General features: G+C 34.8%; 1 protein-coding gene across 6 annotated transcripts; it reads left to right on the top strand.

The window, feature by feature from the left end:
* The first annotated feature begins 2,218 nt into the window (after positions 1 to 2,218).
* Positions 2,219 to 13,537, top strand: LOC140780139 (uncharacterized). 6 transcript variants are annotated; one of them, XM_073125499.1, is made up of 9 exons: positions 2,219 to 2,402; positions 2,764 to 2,898; positions 7,429 to 7,871; positions 8,037 to 8,222; positions 9,184 to 9,291; positions 9,756 to 9,959; positions 10,080 to 11,532; positions 11,668 to 12,151; positions 12,595 to 13,537. In XM_073125499.1, exons 1-9 carry the CDS (start codon positions 2,327 to 2,329, stop codon positions 13,139 to 13,141), a joined length of 3,636 nt encoding a protein of 1,211 aa, XP_072981600.1. In that variant the 5' UTR covers positions 2,219 to 2,326; the 3' UTR covers positions 13,142 to 13,537. The 6 variants fall into 6 exon arrangements, with proteins under 6 accessions (XP_072981600.1, XP_072981598.1, XP_072981596.1 ...); XM_073125497.1 differs by having other exon boundaries at positions 10,080 to 12,133; XM_073125495.1 differs by having other exon boundaries at positions 10,080 to 12,151.
* Positions 13,538 to 13,707: the final 170 nt, after the last annotated feature.

The raw sequence follows: 13,707 nt of genomic DNA, 5'->3' as shown, positions 1-13,707 counted from the left end.
TGAAAACATACAGTCGTCTCTACAACGCACGTTTATTCTCGTTTAAATCTTTTCTTGTGATTGGTGGCAGGCAATTATTTTGCTCGTATAATTATTTTTTATTTTATTTACGATGGGAGAATCCTCTATAATAACTATATGTATTAGTACAGATTTTTATTAAATCATAAGAAAAGTGCGGATGATTTATTCCACCCAAAAAATAATAGTAAGAAATGGATAAATAAAAGAAAATATTATAAATTTTTTTACTAATGGAATAGTATTTAGATGCTCAAAAGAGTTGCTCTCACGGGTGATAACGGATTGGATAGTGCTCAATCCATATCGGATCTATATTTTTAGTTCGGATATGGATTCGAAAACGGATATTAGACAGATAGGAAAATTTAAAATCATATCTTAACTAAACGGATACGGATAATTTTCGGATAGAAAATTGGATATTAATTGGATTTAAAAGAATTATAATATTTTATTTAGATATGATTAATACAAAAATATTAAGAGTTTTACGACAAATAAATTTTTTATATGTTAAATATATAAAATTAGAAAAATTAATCTCTATAAATAATATATATAATGTGTTATTAGTAACAATATTAATATTTACTATTTAAATAAGTAAACTAAAAACTGTAAATTATTCAAAAAAATATGTGGGTAAACGGATATCCGATATCCCGTATCCGAATCCGAAAAATATATCCGACTCATATCCGAATTTTTTTCAAAAACTCTATTTGTATCCGAATTCGCATCAGAATCGAATATAAATTTTTTATCCGAATTGGGTCGGATAGCGGGTCGAATCGGATTTTATCCGACCCATTTTCACCCCTAGTTGCTCCTGTTGTTGTATGTCTTAACTAGGAGTATATTCTCATATTATCACTTGTACTAAAATAGAGACACAGTTTAAGCTCTTTATTTATTTATGTATTTTTTTCTGGACTTTGGAGATTTTGGGTTTTGATGATTTCTAATTAAAATCCCATAAACTACATTCCTCCTCTCAAATCAAACAGGTATGTATGTCAAGAAGAGGATGCTTATGGGGACAGTAAAATTTCGGCAGAGGGACGTTAATTGGGGGGGGTCCCAGTCGTGCATCAGCTCTGCTCAATATTTCACTATAGGCAGATAGATGCGTAGACTTGAATGGATGGCATCAATTTGATCATTTAATAGAATTCGGTGCAACTAATCCCATTCAAGTTAATAGTGTTTAACGTCGTATTTCATCACCCATATTCAACAATTCAGATAATGTTCGCTCTAATTCTATAATCTTCTTATAATTATTAGACCGAGGCTAACGGTTTTGGCCAGACTGACACATTATCATTTTGTGGAAACATATTTTTATTTTCTTTGGTATAAGATTGAGTATGCTATAAATATATATATATATATATTTATTATCTACAATAGGCTACTGTAAGTTTAGATCTTGTAGCCTTCAAATTTATAGAGGTATATCTTGAATTGTTGAATAGAATAGTAGGTTGACTTAAAAATCTTTTATCACATGAATTTGTAGAGATTTTTTCTTTATTTTATAATTTTGTGTGCCTTTGAGTCCTCTAAGTAGTGATATGAGACTAGTTTTTTTTTAATTATTATTTTAATTATTGTTTTATTTTCTCTTATCTTATATATATATATTAAATTGTCTTGTTGTAATATGTTGATATTAATAGATGGTTACTTCCGTGTAATAAAATTAATTCTTTCTTAATCAATTTGATGAAGATCTAACGGTTAAGATCTTTAAGGATATAATAGTAATGAAAGATATTACCGGTTCAGCAGGTAATTTTTTTTAGATATATAATCTTACACATTATTTTTTAACAATTATATTATTTTAATATTTTATTAAGTAAAAGACATATATATTATTAACTGAGAGTAATGTATATATATCAAATTAAGGATATTGATGTCTTTTATAATTAACTTGATGAAAATTTAATTATATTTTATCTTTTTGATTATTTTTGATTATTTATATATATCTCCCATTAGTTTAAGATTGATTTAAATTAAATTTTAATAGATTGAGATAGAGAATTATATTTAAATTGAAGTTTATCTCTAAATAATTAAATTTAAATTATTTAATATTAAATAATATCTCCTATAATTAAGGTATAATTATATTTAAAAGAGAGAGAAATCTTTAACAGAAGAAAAGAGAATCCGGTTGGGCCATATGTTTACCCACACTCTCTGTCCCCGCAAAAACCCTCTCTCGCGCCTCCTGCTATAAAAATTTTCCAGTCGCTCTCCCAGCGACGACACATATCGTACCGGAGAGATGGAGAAGATTCCGGCGGCGTGCGCCATGGAGTGGAGCATCGAGCTCGAGAAGGGCCTCCGCTCTAAGAACCCTGGTCTTGTCTCCATGCCCTTATCTTCTTCTAACCCTTTGTTTCGTTTTTTTCCTCGAGTTCGATCGAGTTCGTTCGTTTCCCCTTTTAGACGCAGATATGAATGAGTTCGTTTGCATTACATTGTTCTGTTCTCTACCAGAAATAGGGATGCTTCATGTTAATGAAAATAAGAATCGTACGTTCCCAATTTGTGTTCTCTAAGTTAATGCTTTCGGATTTTCCTTGTTGACCATGGTGGTGTATTTAAGCTGAATAATTCTTTTTGATAAAGCCAAGTATGGATTAAATTTTGATTTTTGAAGAAATTTTGCAGTATATCTGTTAGTTTTTTTGCTCAATTCTAAGGTGCGTTCATTCGCAGTGCGATCGAGCGCCCCGTTTGAACACCTGGAAAGCGTTCGCATTTACAGAGACTTCAAAAGGGCATTGGATGCGCTCCGGCAGCCATTCCAATGCCCCGCGGACTTTTCAAGTTTTCCCTTCGGAATTCAGTCTTGTAAATACCATTAAGATGAGTTCGTAGCAAACTAATCATATGGCTTTTGAGAGAGAACGTAACTATTATTTTTGGGAAGATTGGATGCTTGAAAATAATTTGCATTGTGCATCTCTACTAGTGGATTGAAGATTCACATTGTTCATGGATATATACACATTGCTGAACCACGATTTGCTTTCGCTTCTCTACTCGTTGAGAAATATCAGTGCAGAAGGTTCAAACCTAGGCCTTTTTGGATTTGGTGTATTGATTTTTAAAGAATGTTAGAATCATCCAAATTTTGAAAAATTATTTCTAATGCAAAAGTTTGAAGTTGAGAAGTTTGATGGCACAGATAATTTTGGGATGCGGCAACGTGAAATAATGTATATCTTGTTTCAATAAGAATTAGACATTGGAGGAGAAGCTTAAAGAAATCACAAATAAAAAATGGAGAAGATGAACTAGCAAACTTGTAGCATCACTTGGATTTGTTTAGCAAAATATCAAAAGTATTTTGTTGAAAAAGAAATTCAGCAAAAAAAATTGTGGAAGAAATTGGAAGATAAATTCATATAAAGAGTATTGAAGTTGACTCTATATGAAGAAGTTCTTTCGATTTCAGTACAGGGTTGGAACACCTATGACCGAGTATTTGAACTCTTTTAATAAATTACTTGCTAATTTATAAAATTTAGATGTGGAGATCTTGGATGAAAACAAGACGTTGGTACTCTTGAATTCGTTGCTAGATCTACTTATGACCATCTCACTACTACTTTGCTATATGGAAATGACTCTGTTCATTACGATGATGTTGCAAATACATTGATCAATAATGAATATAAATAATTGGATACTAATGAGTCATCATCGGATGCTTTGTTAGTGAGGGGTAGATCGGAGAACAGAAAATTTGTGAAGAAATGCAAAAATCTCATTTGAAGACAAGAGGTGCATCTTTAAATAGGAAAATATCTACAAAAGACCAATGCTTCTATTGTCACAATATAGGGCATTAAAAGAAAGATTGTCACATATTGAAGAGCAAGAAGAAAAAACCTCCAAAGGCAAATGTGACACATTTGAATAATGAGAATTCATAGAGTGCACTGATAGGCTCAGCTCTTGTGTGGCTGATGGATGAATCTTGGATTCCGGGTGCACATATCATATATGTCATAACCAGAATTAGTTTTCTACCTTTGAGAAAATCTTTGATGGAGTTGTATTTATGGAAAATGACAGCCCGTGTCACTGGCACCATACGCCTCAAGCTTCATGATGGATTGTGAAAAAGCTAATAGAAGTTCGGCATATACCAAAATTGAAGAACTTTATTTCACTTGGTGTGATGGAATCCAAAGGCTTTATTATTACGTTGAGAGGTGGAGCATTGAAAGTTTTTGTCGGAGCCTTAGTTGTAATGAAGGGTATAAAAGAAGAAATTTATACTTCTTGTATCGTTCTATTGATATTGGTAGTGTAGTCACAGCTTTTAGCAACTCAATTAACGCGACCAACACTACTAGATTATAGTATATGAGGTTGGGGCATTCGAGAGAAAACATTGCAAAATTTGACAATCAAAAGATTGCTAAAGGGCATGAATAGTCTCAAGCTGGAATTTTACAAACACCGTGTTATGAGCAAGCAAACAATAGTCTAGTTTGCTAATGTTACGCATCGAACTAAGAGCATCTTGGACTATATTCATATAGATATTAGGGACCTACTCGAAATGTTTCCTTGGGTGAAAAACATTGGTTTGTGACCTTCGTAGATAATACTATTTTAGAAGGTCTTAGGTGTACACTTTCACTATAAGCATGAAATGTTGAAAATATTTTAGAATTGGAGAAAAATGATTGAAAATCAGATTGGAAAGAGGATCAATAAGTTCAGGTAGGATAATGGTGGTGAATACACATCAAATCCTTTTATAAAATTGTGCAAATATAAAGAGATAGAGCGACACTTTACTGTTAGATAAACACCTCAGTAAAATAGCAAAATTGTATGGTCGAGCGCCTAAACTGTACCATATTAGAGAAGGTATGGTTCATGTCATATAATGCTGGTTTAAGCAAGAAGTTTTGGGTTGAGGTGGTGACCTATGCATGCCATCTTATCAACTTGTTTTCTTCATCGACAAACAATGAGAAAAGCCCATTAGAGATATGGCATGGCAAATTCTTTTCATATTATAATTCCTTACATATCTTTGATTGACCTACATATTACCATGTCAAGAAAAGCAAATTAGAATTTAGAGCCAATAAGTGCATTTTTTTAAACTTTAGCATAAATGTGAAGAGATTTTGGATTTGGATGCCGGAATTGAAGAAAGTGATTGTTAGCAGAGACATTACTTTTGATGAGTCAATAATATTGAAGCAAAGTCAAAAAAGAAATTTGTTCAGATGGTAACAGAAAGATAGAGATTCTACAGCAGGTGGAGTTTGAGATAATTAAAGGTCCAGCAGAGACTACCTCTTCAAATGATGGCATTCGAGATAAATACCTAAATTTGCAAAAGGTTGATACTGAGCAAGAGACAAACGGGGAAGATTCTATAGCAATCAGAAAGCCAAGGAGAGAGATTACAAAGCCATCACAATATTTAGATATGTTGACTTATGCACTTTCGGTTGTTTTTAAGATATACCCACAATCTTCAAAGAAGTCGTGAGAAATATTAAAAGTGTAGATTGGAAGACGGCTATGAATGAAGAAATGAAATCTCTAAATAAAAATAAGACATGGGACTTGATGCAACTTTCTAAGATGAAGAAAGCAATAGGATGCAAATATACAAAATCAATTAGTACACCGTTGACACCTCACTTCAAACTTAGTGCAACTATCTTATCGAGCACAGATATCGAGCGGGATTTTATGTCCAATGTACCATATGTAAGTGTAGTTGGAAGCTTGATGTACTCAATGGTGTGTACTAGGTCGAATATCTCATAAGTCATCAGTATTGTCAGTATATATATTCATGCTTCAGGGAAAGGGCATTGGCAGGCTGTGAAGTGAATTTTGAGGTATACACATGATAGTTTGAGAGTTAGTCTGAAATTTTTAAAAGATAATAGACTTGGTCTACATCTTATTGGATATATGGATTTGGATTATGCAGGTGATTTAGAAAAACGGATATCTACTACTGGATACGTATTCAGACTTGTAAGAGGATCGATATATTTGAGGTTTGCCTTACAGGCAGTTGTTGCTCTATCACTTACAGAGGCATAGTATATGACAGTGACAAAGGTTATAAAAAAGGCTATTTTGTTGATTAGTTTAACTTATAATTTGGGTGTTTATCAAGAGCAAGTAGAGGAGCATTGTGATACTGAAAGCGCAATTTGTTCAGCAAATAGTCAAGTTTATCATGCTACGACAAAACACATCGATGTCCAATTTCACTTTGTGAGAGAAATTTTGGAGAAAAATGATATTTCTCTTTGCAAGATTGGGATTGCAGATAATTTTACAGATATGTTGACAAAAGTTGTGACAAATGTCGAGTTTCAATGATGTTTGGACTTGATTAATATCACATTTGTTTGATTGTTTAGATTTAGCGTCTTAGGACGCAAATTTGTAGGCGATGTATTTTTTTGAAGTTTCTTCAATTTCTTTGCAGTGTTAGAGATAAATTTTAGTTGAAGTCTTGGAATTTTATCCAAGGTGGAGAATTATTAGTTTTTTGGCTCAATTCTATAGGGAGTTCGAGCGGGACGTTCGAACTCTTGGAAAGCTTTTGCATCTATAGACTTGCAAAAGGGTGTCCGAACGCACTCGGGTAGCAGTTCGAATGCCTCACGAAATTTTCCCTTTGTAAGTCAATCTTATAAATACTATTAAGATGGTTTTAGAGCAAACTAATCAAAGAACTTTTGTGAGAGAATGTACATGTTGTATATCGGGTGATTGGAGGATTGAAAATAATTTGTATTTTACATCTCTACTAGTGGATTGAAGATTCACATTATCCGTGGATGTAGGCACATTACTGAACCACAATTTACTTCTGCATCCTTATCTATTGATTACTTAACGATATAGCCTTTTTTGCACGAGTCTCTCCTTTGGTAAGTAGGAAATTGTTCACCCCAAAAATGGCAACAGGATGGAGTGCAAAAAACAGCTTTTTTTATCTATCTTCAGGCGGTCAGACAACTCGCTAGAAACATCAAGAAGAAAATTATGCAAACCAAGATGATCTTTCACATCATGCAAAATTTAACCAAAGCAAGTAATCTTTTCCCGATTTGCTAAACAGTTAACTGGTTGGTTTGCTTCTCATAAGATTGGTCAACGGAATCAAATTTCTTTCAATTATCAAGGTTCTCAAACTTTTATAGCCCCTTTATTTGAGCCAATGCTTCTTGATGAAGAGCACGTTTTAATTTCGTGCTAATTAGTAATTATTGATGCATAAACTTGCTAGATGGTGGTATAGCCAATAATTTAATCTGGTAAGCTTGTTGGTCCATGTTTTTTGACCTTATTTTGTTATATTTCTGTAAAATACAGGTCAACGCATTATGGCAATAGAACAGATAGGTCCTAAACTTCAACAGTGGAGCATGGAATCAAACATCAGCATGGGAGTATCAAGAATGTATGAGTTGGTACCAGGGGAGGACAGGACATTTGCCAACACAATCATTCTTCGACTAGCCGATGCATTTAGGTACGGGGATAACAACACAAGAAGTTGTATACTGAAAGTTTTCCTCTTGGAGATGAGAAACCTGTTCAAGAAGGGCAAAAGGTATAATGGTATTCTGGCAAAGCAGAGGGTGCCTAATTATGTAGAACTACTCAAAAGAGTAAAAATAGTTTATGACACACGTGATCGTGAGGCCAAAGTTTTGGCTTTGCGTCTTTTTGGTTGTTGGGCTGATCTTGCAAAAGACAGTGCTCAGATACAATATGCAATTCTCGCAAGCTTGCATGCTCCACATGCTTCAGAGGTTAGGTCTTTTGTGATTGGCACCCCAGTTTGGTTTAAGAGTACCTCATCATAGGAATAAGTGGGCATATGGTTCTGACTTATGACATAAATACTAAAATTATCATTGACGTCTTATTTAATAGTTTATTAAGGATCTGTAGTAAAATAGTTTTCCACTTTACAGGTTAAGGCAGCATTGTTTGCTGCTGGTTGCTTGTGTCGACTGTCAGAGGATTTTGCATGCATAATTCTCAAGGTATTGGTAAACCTTCTTAGTTCATCAGGGGTACCTGCTGATGTGATGGTGACAGCAGTTCGTGCTTTCTCAAACCTGCAATGCACGGCATCGATTATTTGGAGAGCTTATAAGGTACTTGAATACCCATTTTGTTGCATAAATTTTGAGGCCATGCAACCCATTAGATATAAAATAAACAATTTGATGAAGCACTTGTCATATTTATTTGATATAATTTAATATTCTGACAGGCAACAAGTGCATCTAGCTCTTGTAACCGAAGCTTAACTTGTATGATCCTCCATAAGTGATTCGTACATTGCAACTCTAAGAGATGGAATTTCAACTTCGAGTGGCAAAACAGCCTCACTGCCTATTTGCTTTAGAAACCAAATGAGTCTTGGTGTAACATTTGTTAGTTTTTATACAAAATTGCCACTGACATATACTACTATGTTTTTTTTTTTTAAATCTATATTTCTTGACTCTTTTTGACAACCTGACCTTCTCAATTAAATTATAAAACAGCTAGTAAATTAGTGAAGTCGATGTGTGTGTGTGTGTGTGTATATATTGTATGTTTGTGTTTGTGTAAATGAAGGCTTTGAAAAGGAATAACCAACAGCTGATAGTGTTTCTACTTTCTAGGATTCTTCACTTTTTTTTCCTGCTTGTGTGTTCTGTACCTTCCAATCATTTAACTGAAAGTTACATCATAGTGGAGAATGCAAGCAGCTTGATTTGTAGCTTGGAACAGTTGATGAGAATGAGTTGGAGTCCTGGAGACAAAGAACATATAAATCCTTGAAACTTCTACTGTATTTGCTTCTCCATATTTTTTGTTTATGACTTGGAACCAGTGACTTTAAGAGGCTGCAAGCATTCTCCTGTTCTTCCTTATCTCTCCTTTCTTTACTGATTTGCAGATATTTACTATTGCTAAGATGTAGTAGTAGATTTGTTCTCCTACGATATAATATCAGTCATAGACCTGATGTGAAGTACATATATTTTTTATTTGTACATATTTTAAAATGATTCTAAGTGGCTCATCTGCATATTTTATGATTCTTTGTCACTGTTGATGTTGCAGGCTGGAAAGAGGCTGGTGCTGGGTTCACTGAATGCTGAGTTTAGAGCTGACATGCTGTCATCTCTATCAAAGTTGGCTGTCAAATCGATCATATTAGTTGCTGAGCAGGTTTCCATTTTTTGTTCATGAATATTTATTTTCACATTTTTGTACAATTTGTCTCGACTTATCAACATTTAAACTTATACATGCTTATGCTTTCCAGTGCATGACAAATTTGTAAACATTAAGCACTATTGGTTTCTGCCATATGACTTACAGAATCTTGTCGAATAAATTTGTTCCTTTTTGTTTAACTTGCTTCTTCTTCACCTTTGCAATTGTGTTTTTGCTCCAGCAGTTTTTTAGTTAGCGTATGAGCATCATTGTCTAAAAGGACATGAACATGTTGTTAGGAAGTTACTTGCCAATTAAATATTCAGGAGTCTCTCTGTCAACTATCAGTTATAAAAAACATATTAACACTCTTTAACTAACAGAACGTTAGAAAACTTTCAATTACCAAAAGCTTCTTTCTGGAACATTCTGCAAGATAACTGATGTTTTACTTGCCCCATCTTTTGTTGTTGCAGGTAGACTTACTCTTATCGGTTCTAAAGGACAAATCTGCTTCTCCCCAAAAGGATAGAGCTTTGAAATGCTTATACTTTTTGTTTAGTGGAGGTGCCTGCCATTTTCCTGTCAATAAGGATGTATGTAATGCATTATTCAGTATCATGAAGGATGAAAATCTTCCACTAAATTTCCATTGCAGAGCTTTAATGATTTTGCAAAAGGTGATTGTCTATGAACTATTGTTGTTTATATAGTTTTGTTCTTTTGTTTTTTATGGAATTTTATTGTAGTTGTGTGTATCTTTACTTCTTTAGTCACTGATATTAATTTTACCGTCACAGATATATGGCACTATACTACCAAATCTACCTTATGTTGATGTGCCTGATTTACCTAGGCTTATTCTGATGGTAGAAAGTACAATGCACTCTCGTGCGAGGTTAAGGACGCGTCTCGCTCTTCACCTACTTGTTGATATCTTGTGCAGCTTAAGGAGACCATGGGAAGAGCATCTCTCTGCTCCTACCAGTGAGTGGGGTCCCACAGTCTTTCAGTTACAAGGGATTTCAGAATCAACAGCATTGGGTTCTGACAAAAATGACCCATTGCTTCTTGCCTGCCGAGTTACTACACTAGCTATAGATCAAAATATATCTCTGGTTGAGCAGTTGATGATTGAATCCAATGAGGAAGAAGTAAACATGGAGATTAGGGACTCCTGTGGGGATCTAAATAAAGAATACAAAGCCTTATTTGGTCTTATTTGGAAACTTGCTGAATACTATCCTTCTTCTGCTATTGCTGCAGTGAGTAAAATAAGATGTCTGATACAAACACTAGGAAGTATGCATGACAGATTTGGCATTCAATCTCCTGGTATTATAAAAAATGAATGTGGTTCTCTTTGTAGGGAAGCTTCTCAAATGGAAGTGGATGTTAATAAGCCAAATCCTGTTTCAAGATCTGAAGAATCTCATCACAAGAAGCAAAGTTTTGCTGTTTCAGAACTTATCATATCTACTTGCAGGTTTGCAAATGCTTGTCTCAATATCCTTAATGATATAGGTGTAGTCAACTGTTATCCTGTTGTGAAGCTTTTAATTGAGTGCATACAGCAGACTACATCTTATTATTGGGATACTTATGAAATCTTTTGTCTTCGTATGCATTCTTTAATTGCATATAATAGTAGAAGAATAACTAGTGACAGTCAACAGGATTTAGATGAATCAAATCTTCATCCCATATCAGGATTCTTCCATCCTGGCTTTTGGGTTGTTCAGGAACTACATGCACTAGAATTTAGTAAAAAGATGGTGAGAAAAAGGAATTACTGGATAGCTTACAGAGCTGGAAAGTATTCTTGTTGTGAGGGTCTGTGGTTTACAGCAACATTTGTCTTTCGGAAATTGGTAGATGTTGTTCTGTCAAATTCCTTTAGTTGCTGGTTCAAATCTTTGATGCTTTTTGCTGGTGGTGAAAGTGAAATAAAACTACTACTCTTTCCTAGAGCAGGTATAGAGTTGATAAATAAACTGCAGAGAGAGGATGATAGTGAAAAAGAACTTAGTTGTGCAGAAATAGATAAGCGCTGCAATTTTGATTCAAATGCAGATTTGCATGATTGTGAAGGAAAACTTGCTAGTGTTTGTAGCAGAATATGTTTGTCAGAGGAAACTTTGGCATCAAGTGGAGCTTCAGATGGCGTCTACTATTTCCAGAGGTGGTTCATCACTCTTAGAGTCAAGTTCCTCAATATCCTGATGGAAATGATTGGACTCGTCCTTAATAGAGGTGAAGAAAATGTGAGATTTCATTTTCTCACAGATAGAAAGTATACACACACTATTGTACTTGGTTTGGCTAATATTTCTTCAAGGTTTAATATGCTTGCTAAGGACTACGATCTTCTTACAACATCATTTCCAGATATTGACCACCGAAGTTTTAGAAGCATCTCCAGACTAGCTCTCAATTGCTCACTGTTGGCATTTTGCACTGCTTTTGCCCTGGATTTCTCATTATCACCTACTTTTGAGACTGTCATGCCCTGCAGTACAAGGAAAAAGCTTTCCGGTCTTCCTGTTTTACAAGACTTACTTGAGCGATTGTGGGGCATCGATAGCACAACTGCTGTTCAGGTTCAGCAGTTTATGACTATCTATTCGGAACAAATGGAATTCTTCCAGTCAAGACCACAAGTCAATTGCTCTGGTCACATGGAGAGGGATTTTGTATTGGTTTGTCAGTTTGCTATACCAGGTTTGATCTGCATACGGGAAGATTCAAAAGGGGTGACAGATGAGGAAGATCTGCAATCTCTTTATAACCGAGGACTGCAACTTTTATCTGACACTATGGTGAAGTTGATGGAACTGCCTTTCCAGGTTCCCAGGTACTTCTTCAGAGTAAGGTATGTCTTTAGAAGTAAAAAGATTCTAGATTGTGCGAGTATATACTACAAACCTGTTGAAGAACTTCACTGGCCATAAGCATCTATAATTCCACATAGATAGATTTAAGTCTTACACATTTGTTCTCTTTTATACTTTTGGCATTCTTGCTTGAATTTTTACTGTAGGATTGATATCGCGATCTACAAATTTATTTAATTGAGAAGTCCTGAAATCATAGATATCTCATCTCTATATAGTTGGCTGCTTAAGAAACTGTGAAGGTTCCTCGGGAAATTTATAATCACGGAGAGTTTAACTAATTCTTGCTTGGCCATGGGAAAGTTGATCATCTTTGTTTTCTTTTCTTCTTTTTTCACTTTCTTCTAAAGTTAATATATTAGTCTCTTAGCATCTATTAATAATAAGAAATTCATAGTGAAAGTGATTAATGTTGCTGCAGACCTTGCATTGGTGCCGAGCTCTTTGTATTTGATACAGACTCCAGAAATAAAAGTGAAATATCAATCTCACCTGGTTTCCAGTTGTCTCTAAGTCTTTGCATTCAGTTGAAGAATGTGTTAGCAAGTTTTTCCATACGGGTCACTAAGCTGTATTGCATTCTCGCTGCAAAACGATCTTGCTGCTTAACCACTGAGGCAGGAAAAAGGGATGATGGCCAACATCTTGGGGATTTTCAATTTCACGAGAGTGAAGAAATGGTTGAATTAAATGCCATGTTACTGAGGCACATAAAGGCAGACACTGGAAAGACAAGTGCTGTTGGTGTTGAAAATGGCTATGTTGATTTTGTGACAACCTGTGTTCAGTTTGAAGTTAATGAAAAACTGCAGGGATTCTCAGCTTGCTTGCTAAATGTTTCGGCTTTCCCGGAAGGTTCATATCAAATTAAGTGGCACAGCTGTTGTATTGACGCCAATGGCAACTGTTGGAGCTTACTGCCTCTGAATACTGGCGCAGCCTTTTCAATTAGGAAAACTTCTCTTTGATCTGATGTGACTAGTTTCCAGAGGCTGATGCTCATATGAGATTAGGTTAGAGACCACAGCTTGGACAGACTCTGCAAATGGATTGAGAGTTGCCTACTTACTGATCCTGCTTCAATTCTTAATGATCAAAGCCTTTGAGTTCTTCATTAAGTTATCAGTCCCTCAGGTGTGCCCCTGATATGGCAGTTGTGATCTTAATTCTACTATCCGATGAGGCGCTCCGTAAAATTGGAGGAGCTGCCTGCCAATTGTACTAGCATCTCTCAGTATGTATCAATGATTTTGTAACCTTTCTTTTTTGTAATTTATAGTCTGTAAATAGATTGTAATTTGTAAATATAATCGATATTTGTTATTACATGATTATTCTTATTCTTTATGGTGACAAAAGAAATAGAATGGTTTTTTATTTGTTAAACTGGTGAATGACAATGAGAAGTGGAAAACTGAAGAACTTTGTCTTGTATCTTGTGAGCCCGTGGACATATGCAGATTCGTGGAAGTTCTGAATTATTATACAAGATTATGTGGTGTGGATCTGGATCTGATTTCGGACATCCTCACTG

The sequence above is a fragment of the Typha angustifolia genome, chromosome 3 (genome assembly GCF_048772165.1).
Source record: "Typha angustifolia cultivar Huaian chromosome 3, ASM4877216v1, whole genome shotgun sequence".
In the NCBI taxonomy this organism is placed as follows: Eukaryota; Viridiplantae; Streptophyta; class Magnoliopsida; order Poales; family Typhaceae; genus Typha; species Typha angustifolia.
This window is presented reverse-complemented; position numbering and strand designations above follow the sequence as displayed.

Bases quoted from the DNA above. Each gene is read 5' to 3' on its own strand.
- LOC140780139 (XM_073125495.1), top strand. From the start codon at position 2,327: ATGGAGAAGATTCCGGCGGCGTGCGCCATGGAGTGGAGCATCGAGCTC. The intron at 8,223-9,183 runs GTACTTGAATAC...TTGATGTTGCAG, and splicing joins TTATTTGGAGAGCTTATAAG to GCTGGAAAGAGGCTGGTGCT. The intron at 9,292-9,755 runs GTTTCCATTTTT...TTGTTGTTGCAG, and splicing joins TCATATTAGTTGCTGAGCAG to GTAGACTTACTCTTATCGGT.